This window comes from Esox lucius, chromosome 13 (assembly GCF_011004845.1).
Source record: "Esox lucius isolate fEsoLuc1 chromosome 13, fEsoLuc1.pri, whole genome shotgun sequence".
Classification (NCBI taxonomy): domain Eukaryota; kingdom Metazoa; phylum Chordata; class Actinopteri; order Esociformes; family Esocidae; genus Esox; species Esox lucius.
In genome coordinates, this window is record NC_047581.1 from 36,001,241 (window position 1) to 36,026,719 (window position 25,479).

General features: G+C 42.6%; 1 protein-coding gene and 2 long non-coding RNA genes across 8 annotated transcripts in view; 1 reads left to right on the forward strand and 2 right to left on the reverse strand.

Moving 5' to 3' along the window:
* LOC105014646 overlaps positions 1-9,380 on the reverse strand; it is a 46,562-nt gene extending 37,182 nt beyond the window's left edge. Inside the window, exon 1 of one of the 2 annotated variants that reach the window (XR_828325.4) lies at positions 9,032-9,380. This is a non-coding gene — a long non-coding RNA (uncharacterized LOC105014646). Of the gene's footprint in view, positions 1-6,572; positions 6,858-9,031 lie in introns of those variants that run through there. The other variant, XR_828326.4, reaches the window with a different exon arrangement.
* LOC109616536 lies at positions 3,587-9,035 on the forward strand. 2 transcript variants are annotated; one of them, XR_002197713.3, is made up of 3 exons: positions 3,587-4,196; positions 7,456-7,567; positions 8,075-9,035. It is a non-coding gene; the product is annotated as an uncharacterized LOC109616536 (long non-coding RNA). The 2 variants fall into 2 exon arrangements; XR_004576714.1 differs by having other exon boundaries at positions 3,587-3,925.
* A 6,717-nt stretch (positions 9,381-16,097) lies between the features above and the next one.
* The window catches only part of mef2cb (myocyte enhancer factor 2cb), a 79,265-nt gene continuing 69,883 nt past the window's right edge, over positions 16,098-25,479 (reverse strand). For 2 of the 4 annotated variants that reach the window (XM_034296219.1, XM_034296218.1), the window contains 6 exons: positions 25,241-25,288; positions 19,404-19,579; positions 18,320-18,343; positions 17,359-17,488; positions 16,738-16,873; positions 16,098-16,480 (listed from right to left, as the gene is read on the reverse strand). In XM_034296219.1, the coding sequence (XP_034152110.1) occupies positions 16,138-16,480; positions 16,738-16,873; positions 17,359-17,488; positions 18,320-18,343; positions 19,404-19,579; positions 25,241-25,288 (857 nt within the window). In that variant the 3' untranslated portion in view covers positions 16,098-16,137. The remainder of the gene's footprint in view (positions 16,481-16,737; positions 16,874-17,358; positions 17,489-18,319; positions 18,344-19,403; positions 19,580-25,240; positions 25,289-25,479) is intronic. The other 2 variants (XM_013136962.4, XM_013136961.4) reach the window with 1 other exon arrangement.

Genomic DNA, 25,479 nt, shown 5'->3' on the forward strand with positions numbered 1-25,479 from the left:
ATATATGAATATATATATATATATATAATATATTTATGAATGTATATATATATATATATATATTCATTTTCTGGAGACAGGACACACCACATGCAAACCCCGTCCTACCCAGTCCCTGCTACAATATGCACAGTAAGAATATGGGTGACTTTTATGAAGGGATGCAAGTGTGATTTGCAGCAGTTTTGGACATGTGATACTGCTCTCTCCTGGCAATACTGGGCTACATCTGGCATTGCAATGTGATGACGTTCATATTAAGGTGAATTACCAGGGTTAACATGTGCTGTTTGATACAGTGATGCACTACAGAGAAAAAGTGTCTGATCACCTACAAAGGTCATGACAGTAGGCTACAATAACATATAAAATACAAGACAAAAAGCTATCAAATGCTAAAGATCATAGTGGTATTTCTGATCAAAATGGCATTAGCTGAGGAATGTTGAAATGGCACAATTTATTTAGGGACTAGACTTAGAAATGTAATTGGGGCAAAGTCACAATAAAACATTCTGACCTCCAGTGATGAAGAAATCGTTTGATTCAGTCAGGGCAGTGGCCTTTTATACTACTGAGAATCAAATGATTTATATTCGCTGGGTTACTTATAGACCTCAAGTTTTTCTTTACACACTGCTGACATTTAGTATGGCCCCAGACTCGAAAACAATGCTGCCATTCATAAGTCTAGACGACGATTTCAATCGACTTAACGCCTGGACAATGAAACTTGGTTATTCACTGCTCGCCCGAATTGTTCTCTTTTTTTCCGCGCAAACCTGATATTGTATACTCTCTTTTGACAACGGTCGGAACAAGACACACTAGTTTTGTCTGACGGTGTGAGAAAGTCGGCAAGACGGTTTTGAATTCAGCCACTGTGAGCCTTATTAACACTGAACTTGAATAATCCCCTGTGCAATCGTCTACCCCTGCACTGCAGACGCCAACAGTATAGGTCGTACCCTGCTTTCACATGGGCCTATGACCTTTCACTTAATAAAACCTAGGCCGGCACAAAGAAATATTACAAAAATAGCCAAACAATTTAATTTGTAGGATACAGCTAATTCATTTTAAAACAGTCTATATGACAATTACTAATACAACAGACTAAAACATTAATATCCATATGAAAAGTCCTACTACTAATAAACTATTATACACATGTTAAAGCAAAATACATAATACAATATATAACTCTATTAATTTTACGGGTCTAGGCTACTCCATTGCCGACGAACATTGTAGGGAAGTCACCTAATCGACAGATAATAGACAAAAAAAGTCCATAAAAATAAAACAGCTTAGGTCTACAAATGACACCTTACTGAGGATATTCTCTGAAGTAAATAGGCCTATATTTCTTGTTAGAAATCTATCGTTTAGGTACAATTTGCAACTATTCTGGGTTGCCAAAAAAGCTTTTAATAGGTAGTGTTTGTGAAACGTTATTAACAGAAAAAAACAGTCATGTGCTTTATTCCCTCTACGTGCACACTTGATCGCAAAAAACAAATCCGCCAGCGCATAAAACATTAATTCAGAATAAAATAAAAATATTGTTTTTTGCTTAGCCTTCATATGAATTAGGCCAAGGGCATGTCCTAGTATTTAAGGGAAGACAAAAAGGTCCTGGTCAAGTTCAAATGCAGGGGGCACATTAAGTGATGTCATGCCTTCAGCCAGGTAGACTTCAGTATAGGCTTGTATTGCATTGTCAGTCAAACGAATTACCATGAGTTAAACAATAGAACACGGACAGAGCTCTCAACAAGGCCCATATGAAATGCCATAATTAGGCCGAAAGAACATCTTTGAATGTATTTATAAACCCATCCAGTTTTAAGATAATGACCCACAGTCCTCATTATCTGTAGCCTACAATTGGCAAGGCATTACGCATTCAAAACCGTTACTATAAGTTTGGAGGCCGCGTCGGCTGGGTGGGAAACGTCGTCTCTTTCTATGGGGATGCAGATGAGTCTGGTGCACTTGACGTCTTTTCATGACCCCTGTCGCCCCCATCCCCCCCGCCTTGACGGCGTTGTCTGTCATATTCGTACTGAGCATGGCATTGCCACTTGCCCCCGAGCGTGGGAATGAGAGCGTCCAGTCGTTCACATCTCCAGCACTGCGGTTAACGGAATCAATTAAGCAAGGCCGTCCCCCACTCCCTGCCCCCCCCCCCGCCCCCCCATCCTCCATTTTTGTCAGCTCTGTTATACGTCCTAATTATTGCTGTTTGGGATGCCAGTGCCGTTTCCTGGTTGGAGTCGATCATGCTGAAATAAGGCTCGCACGTGGGTTCCACCTTAAATGTCACTCATTCTCAACGCCAGCCTACATTGTCCAAACAGAAGGAGCATGTATGCTGGGCTGAAACTCCAAGTCGTGTATATTTTCCATCATATTTGCCATATGCAATTATAAAAAATAATGCATTTAAAAAATAATGTAGAACAAGAAGCATAAAAATATTATCTTAATCTTACAAAAACTGTGCTAAAACGAGTGTGTCTATGTGTGTGTGTGTGTGTGTGTGTGTGTGTGTGTGTGTGTACTAAAGGCTATGATTTGCTACAAGCTACTTCAAGTTTCCAAAAGTCGTAACACCCATAGACATAAATACAACTCTCCAATAAGTGAACATGCCCGGTCAATGCTAGCTGTAATATCATTTACGTAGATTACCATATTAAGACTAATTCCATCCATTTTAGTAATGTCACCCAAAAAGGTTATTTTGTGTACCAAGTAGTGTCATGCGTCTTGTTACTCCGGTCAGTATGTCCAAGGTCTTCGATGATTCTGGAAGTAGTTTTTACTTTCGGTTATCTAGCTTTATGACGGCCATCACACTCATACAGCTAGATAACCAAAGATAACAACCCACTTCCCATTCTTCAAACATATTCCATAATTGTCGTCTGTTCTCCTTGCGTTGGGGATTGTGCCCCTGCTGTTAGTAGCGGTCCCACATACTTGGAGGCAAATAAATCACTACAGAAGTAGGTCTAATATGACTCCCACACTTAATTTCCATATAGGCCCCTTCGGTGATATGAGTCGCCTAAACTCTCACATACCCGTTGTAAAACAACAACAACAACAACAAAAACTGGGGGAAAAACCTACACAAGGTTAAAAAAAATCACACATAATCCCGGTGGTAAGCTTGTCATAGTATGATGACTTTACCCAACATTAGTGAGTTATACTCAGAGAAAACAGTGTGATGCAGCCATCGTTGCACAGGCCCCGATTTGCAATTCAAATCAATTCAATCCCACAAAAGGCTCTTTCGCCTCTATTAAGTCGTTGTGGCAGAAGCAATGGATATCCTGCGAGGACAGCGAAGAAGATACGGAGCTGGAAAATCCGCTTCCTGGCGAAAGTGCGAAAATGACACAGGTAGCCTAAAACGTAGCGATTGTTTTGGATTATGGAGACAGGACCTCGTTGGATTGCCAAAAATGTCAAGTTGTCCGATTGTATCCAGCATGTTGGAGAAAAGAGATGCCGAGGTCTCTTAGCCAAGGGTTCCGTTCTGTTGGCTAGCTGCTACCAACGGTCTGAAAGGAGTGGGAAAAGGGCCATCCCCAAGGAAAGGGGAAAATGAGAAGGAGGGGTAGGTTTCCGATGCCAAAATCTGGACCAACCCGGCGAGGTCAAAGGCCTCAGACCGCGGGAGTGTAAAGTAATGATGATGATGATGTCATGAAAAATCGCAAATGCACGCTCCTATTCATGCACGAGCGAGTGGCAAATCTCCTCGCGTCATTACCAAGTGCACCGGAATAATTCAGTTTTCCGCTAGCAGTCTGCACGCGCTTTCCAGAATTATAAAAAAGGACAGAAGTAGAAAATGATTGTTCTGTGGTGCGAACGGTCGTCTTGATCCTGTTTGAATCCAGTAAAGGTATAAACTCCAGCCGATTAAACCACCAAATACAAGGGCTCATATCTATGGAGGATATTATGGCAGCATTCCAGGGCTGGGTAGAGCATCGTGACTGTATTCTCTCACAGATAAAACCGAGTAGGGTCTTTGCTGTAAGCACGGAACTGGGCCGGTTTGAACCGAGAGTGAGGGACAATGCGAGACACTTTAATTGTCTCGATTTGAGTCGAATTCCAATTAACTTTGTTTTTTTTCATCGTCGAGATGTATAAGCTACTGTGGTTTCCAGGTAGGCTAAACTCGCGATGTCGCATTATGAAATATGCGTACATTTTTCTGCAGGGACACACAAAACGTTTCATCATGCCCATGTTGGTTATTAAACATTCAGTACTTATAGGTTAATATTTACCACAACTAGTAGGAAAACAGAAACGTGCAGCGATAGTGAGCTAACTGTTAACCATATGTCCATGCGCACATTTTTTTCCTAGACTGTATGACAGTGCTATTACTCATAGCCTATTTATATGCGGATAATAGCGTACTTCAGGGATATATTTTTAGCGACAATTCTCACAATTGGACAAAAAAAAGCAATACAGGTGTGTATGTGTGTGGAACGTGATCTCACAGCTCAAGTCAGTATTTGACGTTTATGTGTGTACACGCGCGTGTTTGAGAGAAAGAGTGAGAGATATCCAATGATTATCAGCCGTGGGGATCCTTTAAATTCATTAGTCTTTATAATACCCCAACATCAGGAAGTCAATAACTACACAAGAGGTTTCCAATAGGTAATAAAAGTGTTGCAAACCTAGGGGATTTTCTCAATATAAAACAATACAATGTAGTTTGGCTTAGCTGTGGGAGGGGCAAGGCAGAGGTGATTTGCACAAAATGTGACGTAGTTCTTCATTAGAATCCTTTACTTAATTGTATGTGAGCTATTCTATAAACAACAGCAGATATACTGCAAATAGCCCCTATACCAGACGGTATATTCCTCGCTGAAATCTTTAGTGTTAAAAAGCATCCATGTCACCACCAATACCTGTTCACCTGCATTGTGGCTATTGGCTCTTTTGGAACATTTCGTTCAGGTGCTTACATGAAAGACCAATTCGTTTGAAAGGCATTTATGCAGCTGCTCAGTATAAAGATGGATAGAGCTTTAATAAAATTATGTGACTGCACTTTAGTTGCAAGGTTAATGGTCACCAAGAAGTGATAATTCCCTGGTAGTGACACCAGTTGATCCAACTTAGAACGCACCTGAAGCCTATTCAAAATGACCCTACAAGAAAGAACCATTTCAATACAATAATATAGCATTTCAAAGTTACCCCAATTTATGTCTAATAACAAAATAAAGTTAAAATAATAAATGTTTTAATCGTGTATAGGTTTAAGGTGAACCAACATATCTGAAGAATTCTAAACATATAGACTACAGGCCTCAACCCACATTGATGTATTCATAAAAAGCAAACAACATTTCATCATTACCGAAGTAAACTAATCAGGCAAGTACGTTTATCTAATGGTTATGACCAAAGATTATCATTCATACCATTTTTAATTTTAAAAGAAGAGAGTTTTCAAACAAAAAGAAAATCCATAATTTTCCTCACCATAGCCTTTTTGCGGGTCATACAACAGGCGACTTTTGCCATGCGACACAGCACTGGGGTCCTTTTTCGTTGTATTTGGTGTTATTCTGTTACTTTAAAACAACAAGCCTTTCTCATATTTTCTCATGGTGATTTTCCTTCCAAATAATGCATGATAGTATGCTCTACAGTGACTTGAATGTCTGCAATGTATACACTGTTTAACACTGTAATATACTATTGCTGCAATATTTTGTTATATGTAATTAAACTAATTCAAACCAGACATGTTAACTTTGTCGAACATGATTTTCTTTAATTTAATTATTTACTTATTTGATTAAGTTCACGCGTGCATTCAAGTTGTAGCAGTATAGGCTATGTAGCCCAACCATGTACAAAAAAAATTCTAGTAGTTTTCAATTCCCAATTAGCCCTACAAACTAGTGTGATTTGCTGGTTGTAGATGACATGATACAGAGACAGCCCACAAACTATGAGACACTGAAAAACCGTACGCATATCATATCCTGAATGTACTCTGACCCGGGTTACCACACTGACTAAGCTACACTCAATGTTCAGAGAAACTCGATGCCTTTTCTTCACAGTAAACTAAGCGATGGTCGCGGTTCCAGCACATACCCTTAGCCAGTGAACCTTGGCACAATACACGCACTAAGAGGCGTTGGCTACCTTTTCACTGGGCATATGACTGTGGTGGCCTTGACAAGACTTCATCAAGCTTATTTACTTCCATTGATTATACAGACCTACAGAACTGTCCGAACGTATACGCGTAGGCCTATTAACTTATTACATGTATTTGAAAACGACTACTGCCATGAACTTCACTAGCCTGAACACATATGAACACTAATCCTAGCCTACGTACTCCTCAGCTACAACAAAGCATGTGTAAATTCATACATTACGTACACTAGCCAATACAAATAAATACATCGTTTATGTTACTAATCGAGTCATTCAACTTTTACGCACACCAGACTGCATTGGATTTACGCGCCGTTAATCACCAAAGTTGCACTTACTTTCTCAGTCTGCGCAAGAAGCATCACTGCAGTCCTCATCAGCTATCAGAAATCATCCCAGATAGGAGACATGCTGTGTGGGACCAGGCGGACAGTCCCCCAAATATCGTCCCTTCGTTTAAAATTGCCGCTTATACTCACTCAGTTCATTAGGCGTGCTTCGGTTGCTCTGAGTAAAGCCTGAGCATATTCCAAGCACATGAGAAGGAGATATTCAGAGGGAGGGAGGGGTAGAAGGAGTAAGAGAGAACTTTCCCATAACGTCTAAAGGACCAAATAGAAATTGCAGAGCTCTGAAGCTCCGTGAGTGCCAGCCAGCAAGTTATTTTTTTCCTGATGGGGGGGGGGGGGGGTGGAGGGGGGGGGGGGGTGGAGGTGGGGGGGGGGGGGGGTTGGGGTGTCCATCTTTCTGTGTGAAAACGGACGTGCTTTGGAACTCAAACAAGTTCCCTCGCTCTTTTGTTGTACACGAACTGAAGGGGCATTGTTCGTCTTTTTGCGTGGACTCCCCCCGGTTCCCAGACCAGGTTAAGAAGGGATCGCCGTAGGTAATGATTTTGCAGCCGGACCTCCTTTAATGTTTTATTTTTATTTTTTATTAACACACAGAAAGCCTTAACAGCCCTTCAGACAAAAGGGGGTACAATTATGTATTCTGTACAATCCCAAACCACCATTGAAGGTGGTCATTTATGAATTAAAACTTAGCCTACGTGGAAAACATTTTATAACTCCACTAAAAATGTATTTGGATTGGTTGGCTACTTCTACTTTCACCTTAGAATTGTTAATGAATATCCTACTCCCACCCTATAACGCGTCCCCTCTCTCTTTGTCTCTTTCTCTCTACCTCTGTTTCTCACTCCCTCTCTCTCATTCACAGACAGAAACACACCTGTACCAATGATGTACCAATTGAACCTTTGATAATTCAATTGAGGAAATCTAGCTCCAAGAGCAAGAAAAGCAAAATGTGACCCACACTTTGGGACCAGGTGGGCTCCAAAATCAATCAAGCCTATACACCACGCCAGCATTTATATTGATACTAACAAGTTACAACAAGCAATTCAATTAAACCAATTGCAATTATTATTATTGTTATTATTGTTGCTCTCCATGAGATTAAACTGCTTTATTTAATAGTTTTGGGGGGAATACAGCATGTCATTTCTTGAGAAACACTAAATCTAAACCTATCGGGAAAAGTAATTTGCTGCACCTATTTTTTGTCTTTCCCCTGGCTAATTGCAGGCGCATCTATCTGATTCACGCGGATTCACGTTTGGGTTTAACAGCTAGGTCACGTTCAATGACGTAGACAAGCATATCAGCTACGTGCAGCCATATTTAAATACATCAAGGAAATTAGTGCATCAAAATATGCAAATCCAGCTTACATAGTCTGTCTAGCCGCTGCCGGAGTAATTTCCCCCCACCGGTTCTTGGGTATTTGATTGCCGTTTTGAAAGCGAACATTGTCTTGTTTGTTTTTGACGAAGCTCCGAGCGGGTGTGAGCAGTGCAGATGGAGAAAATGAAGTGAAGAAACCAAGGGTTCTGCCTGGGAAATCGCCCATGCATAATGAAACCACCCGCTCCGCCATTCTCAATGCTTCGACGCTGTTGGTTCCAGCCTGCGTATTATTTGTAATATTGATGCATATGTAAAAGGTATATTTGCATTTGCTTTACTTTTTTATGATTCGTTTAGCATTCTATTACTTTTGGTGGTGATTGCTATGCGTATTTATCTATGATGACGAGCAGCTACACGAATACATAACCTTACGAATCATACACAAATAACAGTAAATAACATTATGCAAAGTGTATTAGTTTGTTAAGAATGTGAAAAAGTCAAATATAATGTTTTTAACCTTGGACAATGTATGAACAAAGCGACTTGTCAAACTATAGAAGAGATTCAGTGCGATTATAATGCTGAGGATATGTTCTTATTTAAACTTGAATTATCTATTTTAAAACGTTTCAATTTATTTATATACTCCAAGCAGTGTGCTGTAGATTGTGCTTGGGATTAGTTTACATGAAACCTTTAGGATCACGGTATGTGAAATGTGCATTTGCAGGATGTAAGTAGCTAAATGTTAAGTGTTACCGCACCTTAGGTTTCTTTAAAGGCGACATTTCCCCGGTATAGGCTGATGATGCGTACACACACAGGCGGCGTTTACGGGAGCGCGCGCGCGGCCACAGCACCACCCAACCATGCACACACACGCACGCTCACAGACACACACACACACACGCTGACAAACACACAGAAAGAAACGCTGACTTGTTAACCGTTGTCTTGAAATAGCAAGTCTGTTATTTTTTCCGTAGCTTATTGTCGTTTTGTTTTATCAAAAAAATGTTTTGCATAATTAGTATTTTGCCTGTTTAAAATAAAATCGCAAGGCGTCGTCTAAAGTAAATGAGACACATTTAACTTACCCTTATATTTTACATAACCATTCAAATCTTCCTGGGCTATGCACGCGCTCTCAATCAAGTCGACGCCAATTGTCCAGCCCAACTTATTGTGCGAGCCGGTTGGAGATGCTCTAGTCCCTACTCGTAACTCAGCCTCCTCGTCAAGTGAACCTTGCTCCCGAACCGCTCGTCTGATGTGTCACCCAATAGAAGTGGTCAGACGTGTCCACGTAGGCTAAAGATTTTTCCCTCCAAACAGGGCTCATGCTGTCATGGACATGCAAGTTGTTTGGGTTGACACAGGCTAAATCATAGTCTCCAACGTTCTAAGATTATTGCACATCATTTGCGCTCGTCACTTGTAAAACCAAACCACCATTTTGCGAATTTCTATGATCAATCTAAAAGTGTGACGCACTAGGACCAATACGTAACGTGAGGAATGTCAGCTATGTGACCTAGATAAGTCGGGAGGTTCGTTTCCAATCACTTTAATAACACGTGTTTTACTGATGCTGGCCCGAACATGGTCTATAGAAATATTTCGTAAAAAGATAACTATGTGAACATTATTATTTTTTTAAATACAAAAATACATTTCCTATATTTCGCATTAACATGTGCAAACATGTTTAATAGAAAGTCACCGACTACTGCACTTGTGCCAGTAACACGTTGACCTAAACTGGCTGAATTTAAATGATTGTGAAGAAACTGCCAAATATTTTAAAATAGACGGCCGTTGAGATTTATAACTGCATAGGCTCGGATAAAAAGTAGCCAATGCTTCAAAGTAAAATGTCCGGTCATAATATAGTAGGTAGTAATATCGTGGGGGTCCACATATCTTCACAATTCTTCGTTATCGTCGTGTAGGCGACAGGGACTAATATCACTGATTATTTCCAAATAAGTTAAATGACTCATGTACGGTCAGCCACAGTGGAAGAGAGGATATTTGTTTGAAGCCACTCACACTATTTTAAATCGCATCTCTTTCGGCTGTTTGAAAAATATTAGCTATGTTAATTGTACCTACTATCAGGACCGATATTGTGTTTTCTGATAATGTTTTATGGATTTTTAGCATGTTTGCTGTCCGTTTTAACAAAAAATAAATAAAAAAATAACGAAATGCATAGCATTTAATACTTTCTCGTAAATTATAGGCCTATATAATCTCTAGAAAAATAATATGTTATTGAACGTTATGGGTTTTAATGAATTAATCTCACTATAACAAAAACATTTTTTTTTGGATGGTTTGTGTGTGTGTGTGTGGGTGTGTGGGTGCGTGTGTGTGTGTGAGAGAGACAGAGAGTGAAAGAGAGATAGGTTGCGAATGTTAGTTATATTTTAAAATGTTGTTACACCAATAGGTCAACCGGTCACACACACAGGCTATTATTATGATTACAATCACTGTTATTGTTATAATTCTTAGTCATTATGGTTTTTATCACTATTATATATCAGTGTGTTATTATTATTTGTTAGTATTACATACGGGGATTGGCTACACTATAACATCAGTGTACATAACTTTAGAATTTGACGCTGAACAAAGGCTTTAAAATGTCTTTAGAAGGGACAAAATTATTTGGCAAATATTAATTGATACTTGCAAGGTGGGAATGTTGGTGTGTGTTGACATACAGATTTTATTGGGGATTTGGAAGGGGCTACGAGTGGGGAGAGGGGATTTTGGTAGTTAATACATAGCGACATCTAGTGGTTACTGTGGGGAAATTGCGTCACGTTTGAAGGCCACATATTAGTTACTCGTTTTACCAATATTTCGATTATTTCTTCTTTGTAATTTAACGAAATAATGACAGCAGAAAGTAATGTAAATGTTGAAATCTGAAAATAACGAAAGACGTATGACCGAATAAATGTATGGAGGTATGCAGCAACCACACGTCAACAAAAAGAATAGTCTTTACTAGCCAAAAACACAACATTCAACTCTTAGATTTGGTGGAATGTCTTTTTTTTCTTCCTCAAATTAAAGAGAAAATACAACACTTTTTTTTTGTTGCAATAAACCTGAATGAAATGACGTAACATACTATTTCTCACTGTATTTCTTAGTTCTTAAAATGTCTTGACTTTATTCTTTTTTGGACATATTTTTGATAATAGATTTATTTTAAAAGACTTGTCCCTGGGTATTATCATGTTATTACTAATACTACTAATTTATTAGTTATTTTTTCGACAAATAGATTATTTGAATTGCAGACATTTACAGTAAAATAGTTATATTGTGTTACACACGTGTACAAGTTTATTTAGTTGCAAATGTAATAATATTGTTATCTTCTTTAATCATAGCATGCACTATAGGGTACGCTTATTTTTTTCGATTCGTTATTCCTGTCTGTAAAATTTTAATTAGCTTAGGCTACATAAACAAATGTTACGCGTGCAAACAAATACAGATATAAAAATTAAGGTCTCCCTTATCTTTTTAGACTATGAAGAATATTATTATTTTACGCCCTTACTTGAGCGGTCAGTGTACATGCATGCGGTGTTTGCCAATCCCACAAATGGTGTCCCTACACAAGTACACTGACACTTGAAGTTGTACGCGCAACAAACCGGGTCCGAATCCGGGTCAGGAAAATGTTGGTGTAACATCTGATCCATTTGCTTTACATTTGGTAGTTGCCTAGGTTTACGTCTATACAATCTAACTCGGTGTTAAGTTATGTGAATACAACAAGGTTATCTCTAAGATTTAGGACGTAATAAAATGTACAGCAAAGTACTTAAAATAAAAGGTTTCAGCCGTAAACAATCCTTATTTTTAATAATTTAATTCGATGTACAGTGTATTAAATTATTGTGCTCAGATAGAGTTCATATTATAACAAAAATACATGGCGGCTATTTGAGACAAAATTGATAACGGTGGTTGCTCATAGCAATTTGTGGAAAGGTATTTCAGCTGTTTGGTACTAATGGCATTAAAGTTGAGTATTTCTTTTCAGACCACGTTGCACACAGATTTATTAATCCCTGTAGTGACCGTTTTTTCAAATGTTCCAAACTCACATCCATTTCAGATCTACTATCTCAATGTAAAATGAATATGACAAAGCACCGATCCACTGCTCCAGGTATTATATTCATGCTTCTTAATAATAGGCTATATATGCGACCAGTTATTCCATTTAATAAGATAGAGGACCTTTTATTTTGTTTGTTTTTTGTTGTTGTTTTTTTTCCATAGCATATGCCCAGAATAATATATGTTCATTGTCAAAATGTATCACTGGCAGTAATGATGTTATTTTAATGTTAAGTGATACAAACTGTGGCTGTAAATGTCAAATCAAAGTCTGCAATTTGAGTTACCATGAGTCAATGCCAAGATTATGTGCTAGGCTATAACAAATAAATCCAGAAATGTAATAGCCATGTTTCAATGTCATGTCATGCTTGCTATAGCTGTTGAAAAAAATGGCACCATATAAGATTGTCACCATCATTATCCGCGGTTACTGTTGGTTTGTCTACTGTAAACTGTTAAGCTAACGAAATTACGTTTATATGGAAGATACATGCCTTCACGTTTAATCTACTATGTTAAGGTATCAAGGTGAAGGGCAAACAGTATACAGAGAAATGGACAAACACAATGAAGTCACACCAGAACATCAGGGTAACTAAGAAAACCAGTAACTTTACTGAATTCTCTGAAAAATACAAATACCCTTTCCCCAGCAGAATATACTTTTATTTCAGGTTCCAGGTTATTTCATTACATAGACTACAACTGCATCCAGTCCTTTGAGATACAAAGATGTGGTTTTAATTTAATAACATCTTATCTTCAGTTGGCGACAAAGGCCAGCTTATGCCGCTGAAAGCCGCTCCTGCGTTTCAAACACTAACTTCAGACCTCCACAATTTTCAGATTTATACAAGCTACATTAGACACTAAAGACTAGTGAGTATTTCTAGCTATTCATCTCTATATATATATTATGGTGTATATATATATATATATATATATATATATATATATATATATATATATTATGGCAGACTAAAAGACAATTGCAAACAACGTGGATCTATCAAAGAACCCCAATTGAATAGAGTTTGGGAGCTTAAACAATGGTTTGATTTACCACATCACTGTACAAGTCTATGGACTCCTGGTTGTGGAAGGGACTGATAAAAAGAATAGCTGAGGTACTGTGAGGGTTCATTTGAGCGGAGGTAGCCTAGCGGTATTATAGGCTAAGACAGAAAAATTACAACTGATCAACAGGTGAAGAAATACAACAGCTTAAAATCCATAACTGAAATAAAATATTAAATCAAGCACGTCTTTGGTTACACAATGTCAATAAACGCCACCTAGACCTCAAAAAGCAAACTACATAAATATGTAGATTTCCGCGTTTGTTTCTACCTAATTAATGTGGCATGGGGCACAAAAAGCTAAGTAACTCAACCAGCTATGAACAAAAGTAGAATTTGGAAAACATGCTTTTCCATGACAAATATTCAATGAATATACCCAAAATTACACATATTTATTTTTTGATTGAAAATGCAGTTCACATAGAAATGCATTCCAAATATAGGCAATTAGCCAATGACACTAAAGATAATACCATTAGGACATGCAATGGTATTTCAAACCTCTTACCAGTTTGACACCAGAACAGTATAAAGTCTGACCAATTCAAATTGAAATGGGAAACCAATTGTACATTTCGAGCAAATGCTTTTATTGTTTTTTTTTTTCAATGCTTGCAATAACCATAAATGAATGTGAAAATAAAAGTTGAATAATATTACAACACAAAAATGCCACTGGCTTTGGTTTCTCCACACATATGCTGCCTGAAATATCATGTTTTTTTTTCTCAACCTTTTGTACTGAATTAAAAAAAGAAAGAACACGTTAGGGGCTCTGCCCCTGTTTCTGACTACACAGACTGTATACAGTCACAACATAGTGAACCTTTGCATGAAATATGCACATAGAAATACCATAACAATTTAGTGACAGTAGACTGAGGAGTGAGAGGCAGAGAAATAATGTGTCTAGTTAATGTTTTTTCTTTTTTTAAACAAGCTGTATTAGTCTGAGATCAACTCTTGTGCTTCTCACAAACCAGCGTGTACATTTTCCCTACAACATCATGTTTGAATACTTGATGTTACAGTGCTGAGGTGGGGGTGGGGGGGGGGTACTCTGAGCTGGCGACTGGGGTTGAGTATAAGCACCACACCTGTAGATTAACAGTTTACCACCCATGTAGATTAACAGTTTACCACACATGTAGATTAACAGTTTACCACCCATGTACTCAACAGCTCCATCGTTTGACACAGATAGAATTTGGAACTTTCAAATAAATATTTTCTCCTGGACTCTGGTGTGTCCTGCACTGTGTTTCACTTCGATGACGGGCAAAATGCTTTGTCTGTGAAAACATTAAATTAAACGGTCAAAATATACAGACTGTAAGTCCCATCAAAGAGGATGTTGGAGGATATCGCTGAATCTTAACTATGAGGATCAAGAGACATGCAAAGATTGTATCAAACATGTTCATTTCACATGCCACATGTCATCCCCTGTCTGGACCTCAGTGCCCCAGGTCGGATCCCACATGGTCTCCTCAAACATGTTGAACATAGACATGGGCAACTCTGTTAAGCTGGTTCTCATGGATACACTGAATTTGCCTCAGAACAGCACCGTCTAAGGCTCAAATAAAACCAACAAAAAACAGACAATATGTGCAACTGCACATAAGAAACTCCACTAAGAAAAAACCCCCACAAAAAAAACATTATTATATATATTTATATATTAGAAAGCTATACACAAGCATGTTAATTTCACAGATTTTTTTTTTAAAGATTCTTAATATTATCATTATTATATATAATTAGAAATACACGTTTAAAAACGAAACCTCTACAAAGAGAAAACAGTTCAGCAAAGCACGGGTTCTCAGTCTGTTTTCATGGCTTAGGGTTTGAACACCCAGTAATTTCCTTCCTCCTTAGACTATCTGTCTTGTATTAGCAAAGCTATCAAAAAACACATTCTGGCTTATAGAAACTACAAAAAGCCACAAAAATGCTTTGCATTGTATTCCTTTCATATGAAAATATAAGCAAGTGTATCGTACAATTGTATTTTGTAATACTGAGTATCTATTACCAGACCCAGGGTTTCTTGATTACAATAACATGGCTCTTGGGTAAAAGGATGGTCCTATCAATGTGCTCCACATTTCTTAAGGAGCTCTGTGTTTAGCATGGTTTCGCTTCCTGGTTTCTCTCATCTACCAAAGGGCCTACGGGTATACCTGTACAATCGTTCAAATGTTGCATATTAGCTATCATTTTGTGTATGAATAATCTGTAATATCTGGCAACTTTTGACCCCTCCCCTTTGCCCCCTGACCCTCTATTTACATAAATACGTTGAACCTGCAACATGACATCATCTATTGTAACATACATTTTGCAAGGGAGAACTGCGGAGAAAGGTAGCAATGAAGTTGACTCTGTACACATGTATTGGTTGACCAACTCAAGAGCTAGGCGGTTCATTCAGCAACACACGCTCCCGATTTATCCTCTAGTCACTGATCATCACTGAGGCAAGTTGGAAGTACTTTACAAAACAGAGTACCTGACTTTTTTTTAGTTATTTGTCAATATGCATACATGTACACATATACACGTGTAATTATATATGCATACATTTTTTTTTTTCAAACACTGCAAAAGTAATGCATAGTTCCCCACCAAGAAATCCCCCCCACCCCCCCACCCCCCCATCGCCCCACCCCCCCCTCCCCCGCTGAGTCCAACCCTGCTGCTTTATAGAACTTTTAATATGTATAGCACATACACACTCTGCAAAAAGGAAAAGAAAACACTACAGTTACATCTAAAAGAGGGTGCGCCCACTTCCTCCGAAGAGACGGACAGAGGGACAGACAGGAAGATGGCCTTGCGCCTGGAGGTGAGTGACGTGAGGTGACATCGAGGGCGTCGGAGCGTCGCGACCCCGGGGCGGGGGGGGGCAGGGGCGGGGGGTTGGGGTGGGGCTTGGGGTGGGGTGGGCGTGGCTATCATGTGGCCCATCCCTCGGACAGGCGCACGCGTTTGACCGACGGGCTCTCGCGTTCATCCAGGGCGGGGCGGGACAGTCCCAGCGGGGAGTGGAACTCGTTCCGGTGCTCGTCGCGGTCGCTGCCCTCGTGGGAGCTACTGCAGCTGCTCAGGCTGTCGACGGGGGAGCGACCCGAGTCCTGGCGGGACGACGCGTTCTGTTGCTGCGGGATACCGTATCCCCCTGGTGTGCTGCCGGTGCGATCTCTAGGAGGAGAGACAGGTTCGGACTTGATGTGCAGGCTTTGGGCAGAAGGCAGGGACAGATTTGAACTCTGACATAAGTGATTGCTATTGCAATTTCTGTGGGAAGGAAAGGAAATGCAAGGGGTTACACAGCGCTGAGACACGGTCACACACACACAGCACGCCGTGCCGAAAACACGTTCCCATCCCAAATCCAGTCAAAATGAATCAGCGGTTAACACCTCAACATGTATTAGTGTTTTTCTACGTGTCACCCAACCCAACACATTTTATATGGATTCATCCCTCCAGCTTGTGTGGATAAGGCTAATGTTGGTTTGTATGTGGCCTTGGGCACGTCCTTCAGCACTCACCCCAGCTGACTCAGGGCCGAGTGCTGCATGTTCTGGAGGTGTTGCTGCTGCCATCCGCTCATGGAGCCCAGGTGGAGGGAACTACCACTGTTGAAGCCTGACAGGGAGGAGAGGTCTGCGCTGCTCAGAGAGTATTCTGCGGGACACAGACATAAAACAATTGGCCAAAACCGGTCTGAGGCAGTTCAGTTTGTAAAGTACTTCATTTGATATTTAGGTCAGAAGAATAATAATCGATTTCATCAGTGTACAGTTGGCGCCGCACGAATACAGGTGTCATTGAGTTACAGCATAAGCGGGTAAGGGAGTGTCGTAGTGAGACCCGGCATATTATGTGTGAACAGCACCACCTGCTGTTTGGTTAGTGTAACGACATTCTTTAACATCACATGATGAGGCCACGTTTCAGGGCATTACACCTACTGATACGTGATTTCGCATCCAAATGCATTTCGATCACGCTTATATTAACAATAATCTCAGTGATGTCCAGCCTTTGTGTAAACCTGTTGTAAAAGCAAACAATGGTATGTGTGTGCGAGCAATTTGTGTGTGTAACAAAGGCTGTGCACGTGTGCGTGTCTGTATTTGCAGAACGGGTGATGAAGCGGTGGTACCTACCAGTACCATACGAAGTAGAGATGGCTGATGGGTAACCGCCCATTCCTTGCCCTGGTAGGGTGGGCGTTGCTACAGAAACCACAGGGGTGGCCAATGACTGTGCAGACTGGGAGTTGTTTATTCTCTGGTTCTATGTGGGTAAGAGAAACAGAGGCGGGAAAAGCATGAGTGCCGTCACAAAGTCAGCACCAGAAATAATATGATTAAAAATAGACCCTTTTTTTCCCCTCGCTCCACAGATGCTAGAAAAATGAACAAAGATGCCAGCTTCTTGGAAACTAATCACTTGACATGCGGCACCGCTGAACTCTGCCAACCCTATCATTTACCACCCCTTCTGTGGACTCGCCGTCGCTATAGTAACCCCGCCGGTCTCCACGGCAACAGAAACAGCAATGGCTGGGAGAGGCAGTTCACTGTGGCTGGGTTAGTGCAAGAAAGGATGGCGGTTTGGTGCCAGAATAACATTGTTCCCTTTGTTGCATTCAATTTCCTGGTTCTGAGTGAAAAGAAGCAATGTATAGTAAGGTGCCATGCAACAGCCCTGAGTCCAATGGCTCGGAGGTGGGTGACATAGTGAAGCCGATGAGAGGAAAGACGATGGGAATGCAATGACTCAGACACACCACTAGGTGTCACCCTGGGCCCTGGGTAAACGTTCCCCATCCCCAAAACATATGCAGCCGATCGCTTGTGGTGGAAGTTACAGTACTGCAGTAGCCCCTGTGTGAACACTTTGATCACTTCACCTCACTACTTTCTAACCGTGACATGGTAAAAAGAAGTCACTGACCTGACATCTGCTGTTAGCTGCAACTAAGCTACACTCAGGGAGTTATGTCTTAGCTCAGTCAGGTGGATTGTTGAAGCACAACGACCGGTCCCCTTTCTGTCCGTGTGGGGATGGTGGATGAAATCAGTGGTTTGGGGATATTTATTATTTTTTTACAAGCCCACTTACCAATAGCAGATCAACATCCTCAGACTGAGAGCATTAAGGGGGGAGGGCGATACATTCAAATTAGTTTCACTGGATGACAGAAGCGGCCTGGTGTGGCTTGTAGAAGCCATGCAACTACCCAGGACTAACGATTACTACAGCTCTACACTAACAGGCTTGCAGGTAGCAATGGCAGCACAGGTGCGGTGTGGAACACTTTATGTACAGTCTGCCACTGAAGGCTAATACCCAAAATCCACCACAGAAACACAGACAGTAAATATACTGACAGGACAAAAAGAAATAGTACACTTTGGGTTAAAAGGGGCATAGGACTTGACTGGAGCTGGGATTACAATGGGAATTGGGCTGGAATGGGGCTGGACTAGGGATAGATTTGACTTGACTAGGACAGGGCTGGACAGGGGTTGTACTGGGACTGGGGTTGTACTGGGACTGGGGTTGTACTGGGGTTTTACTGGGATTGGGGTTGTACTGGGGTTGTACTGGGGTTGTACTGGGACTGGGGTTGTACTGGGGTTGTACTGGGACTGGGGTTGTACTGGGACTGGGGTTGTACTGGGACTGGGGTTGGACTGGGACTGGGGTTGGACTGGGACTGGGGTTGGACTGGGGTTGTACTGGGACTGGGGTTGGACTGGGACTGGGGTTGGACTGGGGTTGTACTGGGACTGGGGTTGGACTGGGACTGGGGTTGGACTGGGGTTGTACTGGGACTGGGGTTGTACTGGGGTTGTACTGGGGTTGTACTGGGACTGGGGTTGTACTGGGACTGGGGTTGTACTGGGACTGGGGTTGTACTGGGACTGGGGTTGGACTGGGACTGGGGTTGGACTGGGACTGGGGTTGTACTGGGGTTGTACTGGGACTGGGGTTGGACTGGGACTGGGGTTGGACTGGGGTTGTACTGGGGTTGTACTGGGACTGGGGTTGTACTGGGGTTGTACTGGGACTGGGGTTGTACTGGGACTGGGGTTGTACTGGGACTGGGGTTGGACTGGGGTTGTACTGGGGTTGGGGTTGGACTGGGGTTGTACTGGGGTTGGGGATCAACCTGAAGGTAACAAGGGATTGAGGGACTCACAATGGAGGGCATGTTGTTCTTGGCTCCAGGGGGGATGAGCACACGCAGGTCAGGTTTTCGGTTGTTCATGCCCAGGTTCATTGGGGGAGGAGACTTGGCCTGCATGCTCTTGTTCATGCTGCCCGGAGAGACCAGCAGACCGGGTGAGTTACGGTGGTGGCTGCCGTAGCCGTTTCCTACAGAGAGAAGACAGAGAGGGGCCGTCATTATACTGGGTTCCTACACAATCCTACACAATGTCATCAGAATACAGCCAGTTGTAGTGAGAATACTGCTGCTTCTGCAAATATGAGGGGGAAATGCTGCTGTCCAGAGACCGACAGAGAGAGGGAGGGAGGGAGGGAGGGATGGAGGGAGGGAGGGAGAGAGGGATGGAGGGAGGGAGGGAGAGGTCACAGTAACCCAGGCAGACCAATGACAGTGAATCTAATAGCGGGAAATAATTTCCTATCCGCCTGATTTGTGAGGACTTCTGTCCTTTCTTAGAGGAATATCGCTTTCACCCCTGTCAGAGTCAATCAGGATACCCTGCATCCATCCATGTAAAACATCCCGTTGAGGCCTTGGTGACCACACAGAGACAGCACCCAGCATTCTGCCACCGGCCGTAAACACGTGTAGCCTCCTTCAGACAAAGACCTTGCCTTAGGACAGACACTAAACCCACGGTCTTCCTCTGACAGAAACTCTGACTGACTGGCTGACAGACTGACTGGCTGACAGACAGACTGACTCGTAGACTGACTGGCTGACTGACAGACTGACTCATAGACTGACTGGCTGACTGACAGACTGACTCATAGACTGACTGGCTGACTGACAGACTGACTCATAGACTGACTGGCTGACTGACAGACTGACTCATAGACTGACTGGCTGACTGACTCGTAAAGGCATAGCAAAAGAAAAACAGAGAGAGAGAGAGAGAGAGAGAGCAGAACTCTTTCTTTTTACCCCAGTTCTGCTCCTACCCCCTTTCCTGGGGTAGTGCAGAATTCTGTATGGACGTTTCCCACTTGAAAGACAGGCAGGAATTATACGTTAGACATAAATTAATTCCCGAATCATATACTTCAGGGAAAATGAGTCGCAGATGTCTTCCTGGGCAATTTCCCCTCGCTGATCTTTGTTTAATTTGAGAGCGAGGTTTTTTGTTTGGAAATGAAAAGTCTCAAAAGCCCAATTTGAACAATCTGAAGGGTAAACGACTGCTAGCGTTAAAGGAAAATCAGGCTGTCTAACAGAAAAAAAGAGAAAAACAGTGTGTGTACGTGGGCGTCTGTGAGTGTGTAAGTCTGCCAGCATTGGCTTGTCTGTGAATTTATGTCTGTGGGTGTGAATGTGTAGGTGTGTGGGTGTGTGTGTGTGTTGGTGTGGGTGTGTGTGTGTGTTAGTGTGGGTGTGTGTGTTAGTGTGGGTGTGTGTGTTAGTGTGGGCGGGTGTGTGCAGGTGTTTTTGCCTGCGCGCCCCCGTGCTCGGAAACCCTATGAGTCAGACCGAGCACTCGGCGTCAAAGTTTGTGTGTCAAATATTGTCACTTTACCACTTTTAATATTTCAACGCCTGTGCGCGTAATGGTGTGTACACCGAGCCTGTGTATGGATGCACGTGTGTGTTTTGTACGAGCTTCTTGGAGACCCACTCCCCCCAGCTGCCTCTCTCTCATCCCTGTGGCTGGGCCATTGTACTGTGAAGTGGGCCCACGTGGAGAGACTTGAATGAGAACACTCTTTCCACTCCATCTCGATGAGGCTTTCTGTACACACATATTATATAGCCAATCAAAACAGCCGGAAACAATTTTGCTCCAAAACACATCAGAGAATTATGTGTCGAAAAAAAGCTGAGACTTTGCAAAAAACTTTACAGACACCAAAATCTTGAACAAGACAGATGTACCATTAGGTATGATCAAATGCAAGGTAAGGCCAGAGATGCATGTATCACTACTTCTATTGAACCAAAGAGAGACAGCAGAGAGTGGAGAATGCGCAAGAGAGAGACTTGTAACTGTAGAGCCCAGCTGATTCACAGCCAACTGCCCACATGTACAGGAGGGGATTTCAGGCGGCCATTTTAGGGCAGCAGCATGTTGAGCTGGCTGGTATGGACAGAAACACATGCACTGCCCTTTTCATTTGTTCATTTCTTACTCTCAGTCTAACTATTACTATTGGTAATAGTGTCCCAGCTCTAGGTGGAGAAACTGAGTAGAGAAATTGACTGTTGCACAAGAAAAAAGGCTTTGGACGGGTGACTTGCTGCTACTGAATGGTTTAATGTGGACCTAGGTTAAACAAAATTGAAGACACTTGTATTGCGTTCTGGCCAAGCTGCTAGCAACAGGGCTACAGAAAGGCTAATGCCATAGCAGGCACCAGACTAGAGACAAGCCTAGAGACTGAACAGCTGCTCAGTGATTCTGAGACGTGGCTGTGACCAAAACAGCACGGTAGAACAGCGAGTGGAGGCAGACTGCAAGCGAGCATTTTGAGGAAGTACATAAATGAACGCTCACTGCCCAGATAAGGCAGCCTTTCTGCAGTACAAAAACAACAACATCAGATGTGAAGCTGAGATATAAAGGTGAGGGCTATTTCTGTAGGCAGATGAGACCTGGGGCCCATAGTGGGTGGAGGGGATCCCAAACTGTTACTGTATGCTAACATGCTGACTGCCATGTGGACCTAAAAATTCATCTCTGAACAGGCAAGATGTGCTTATTGGGCCTCTCTGTCTCTTTCACACGTACACACACTCTCACACACACACACACAGAGACAGACAGACAGACAGACACACACACAGATGGGTGATGTGGTTAAACTCATGTACATTTTGCTGTTACTGAACAATTTCTGATGTCCTGTTGTGGTCTAACGGGTTTGCTCTATCCCTCTTTCCATACACAGGCTCTTCCGTTGCGGTTTGGCCTATTCAAATCTGAATATACCAACTGAACTATGGTGGCAAGTTAGCTAGCTGGCTAACTAACAGCATCCACTGTATGTGCATACACAGCTATGGACAAAAATACAGGGAACATTAAGCTTTTGTCTTTGATGTCTTTTGTCTCAGATTCTGGTCTTGGACGAGAAGACGGACCAGCTGGGTAGAGTTGTTCTTCATGTCGGTGGAGCTGTTCCAGGCTTTAGTTAGTGCGTGGGGATGTGAGTGTGTGTGTGTATGCATGAGTGTGTGACCTGTGGAGATGTGTGTGATTCAGCTGAGAGGTGACAGGAGCTGGTTAATTCTACCACACGATGAAGCAAGCAGGCGGTAGAGATCAGAGCTGTACTGACAGCTACACACACAGAGGTGTTCACATGCTGCGATTGGGACATCCTTCATCAGCCCGCTCCCTCTCTTTCTCTCCGTCCCTTTCTCTCCTCTTCCCCATCTCTCTCTCCCCTGGTCTCCATCTTTCCCCAGCTGGCGAATGGGCTGACAGACAAGAAGCACACACACACAGACAGAGACAGACAGACATGCAAAGCCCTGCCACAACACTTCCACAGCAAGGACATGACAACTCCACCTTCCAGTATCAGAATGTGTCATGCGTCGCTTATCAATCAAATCTGTCTGTCAGCGCTGGCACCCACAGGGACTGTGAGTAGGCCGTATGTCTGGGGATGGGGGGCATTTCAAAAGGCAAGAAAACGTCTGCCGCAGTGAACACCAGGCCCGAACACTCACCACTGACAGGCAGCTTATCAAAGTAGAGGCAGAAAAAAAAAAAAAAAAAGGTCCGCGGCCGGCCACCTCACATTGAGTCACACACAGCCCAGAACATCATTAAAACCTATGAGTGGCTTCGCAGAACGCTTCCATCTGTGCCTCTCTCCCCCCTGCACACATGCGTGGCTGAATATTCATCATGGGTTTTCCCCCCCGTAGGATTTGAGAGAGACTTGAATGGAATCTTTTTAAGTTCCACATGACTCCGTCCGCGTCGTGTTTTCACCGCGAACGGCCGTGCTGATTGCTCACAGAGAGCCTCTGTTCGTCGCCGTGGCGACACAAAGGCTACATTTGAAGCGCGGCCCGGGCCACGCTGCCATCGGAACACACGCCGCAACAAACGGCCCTGTTGTGTGTGTGTGTGTGTGAGTGTGTGTGTGTGTGTGTGTGCGTGAGGGGCCAGACAGAGGGACCGGGCTCTGACCCCAGTGAGGGAACCCTGGGGGCCAAACAGGGCTGCCCAGCTGTGTTCCCCTGACCCCCTCCTCATATCCCCCATTTATGCAAACACATACACACGCACACGCACACGTACACACACACACACACACACACACACTCACTCACACTCAAACTCACACTCAAACTCACACTCAAACTCACACTCAAACTCACACACAAACTCACACACAAACTCACACTCAAACTCACACTCAAACTCACACACAAACTCACACACAAACTCACACTCAAACTCACACTCAAACTCACACTCAAACTCACACACAAACTCACACTCAAACTCACACTCAAACTCACACACACACACTGATGTGATGTCAGCTTGAGTTAGTGCTTGACATATGCCTAGGGTGGGATAAACATCTATAGGTGAAGTGAAAACTCCTAAAAGCTTGGTTTGGGTATTAGCGTTAGGGTTAGGCCTTATTTCAGAATGGTTGAATTAAGGGTTAAGGTTTTGCAAAGGTTTAATTCCTCTAAAAACTTCACCGAACAAAAGCAACATTTTCCTCAACACGGATTTGAGTCTATCACCATCCAATCCTCAACACCCAAGGGAACCTTCTGTCTATTTAAATATATAGTAAGTGCTCACAACTGCCCCTAGTGGTCGGTTAGGAAATGTACAGACATTTTGATCGTGTGGTTAGACATCTTCTGTACACGTCGATACGAAAGCCTGACCTCTTTTCAGTCACACACCTCCCCGAACCTCAACATAACACACACCCTTCCTACTTTAGGAAAGCTTTGTTCATATTGTTCTCCAGACTCCTGGATCTGGACACTGGTGTAAATACTGCTTTTATGTTCTATATTTATTATTATCAGACTGTAAGTTAAAATGTTCAATGGTGTCTTTTAATAGAACATCTTTGGATATATATAACTTGACTAAGGCACATGTGAATCCATGCAAATAAATTCCTCTACACATACACAAGACATTACGGTAGGGTAATTATGATAAATGCATTTCTCTCTAGACATGTGACAGTAGTTAACCTGCGAGAGAGTTTAAACATTTGCAGTATACTGAACATCAACGCGAGCGAGGCCGAGGACATGAAGAGTGGTTGCAGGTCATATGAATGCAGTATTATGCAACTCAGCTCATTAGGACATGGCAAACGCACAAACAAACACCCCGAAAAAAGAGGGGCCGGGGAAAAGAAAGAGCAAGACACAGCGTTAACGGGAAACAAACAGATTGTTGTGATCTGAAATTTGGCTAAAGCTCACACAAATAAATAAATGCCTTCTCTTCCATGAGTGTAGATCTTGTCTTCCCCTCCACTCCGTTATAATTCTCATTCCCTCTCTCACTGAACTGAGACCAGGATGTGCCAAGGACACAGACATGGAGAAACACCCCCAGAGGAACTCCGAGACCGCTACAATCAACCCGTCGTGGACAGGATCTCCACTTGGATTTGGTTTAGTATTAGTCATGAGTTTTATGACCTGCCTGGGAGACTGGGCGCACTGTGTGTGTGTGTGTGTGTGTGTGTGTGTGTGTGTGTGTGTGTGTGTGTGTGTGTGTGTGTGTGTGTGTGTGTGTGTGTGTGTGTGTGTGTGTGTGTGTGTGTGCGTGTGTGCGTGCGTGTGTGTGTGTGCGTGTGTGTCCTTACCAGCACTGGTGCCCACGCCAGTGGTGAGGTCAGAACCCATGAGGCCACCTGAAGGATGATGAAAGGGGAGGAGAAAGGAAAGGAAGCCATTAGAGGAGAGACCTTCCTACTTCACGAGCCACATCTTGCCAACATCCACGTCAACTCCATCCAACACACTTGCCTTTCAACAGCCCTGACCAAATGCAAGACATCCGCTCACACACCACGTCCGAACGACACGGCCCCGGATTAGTGGG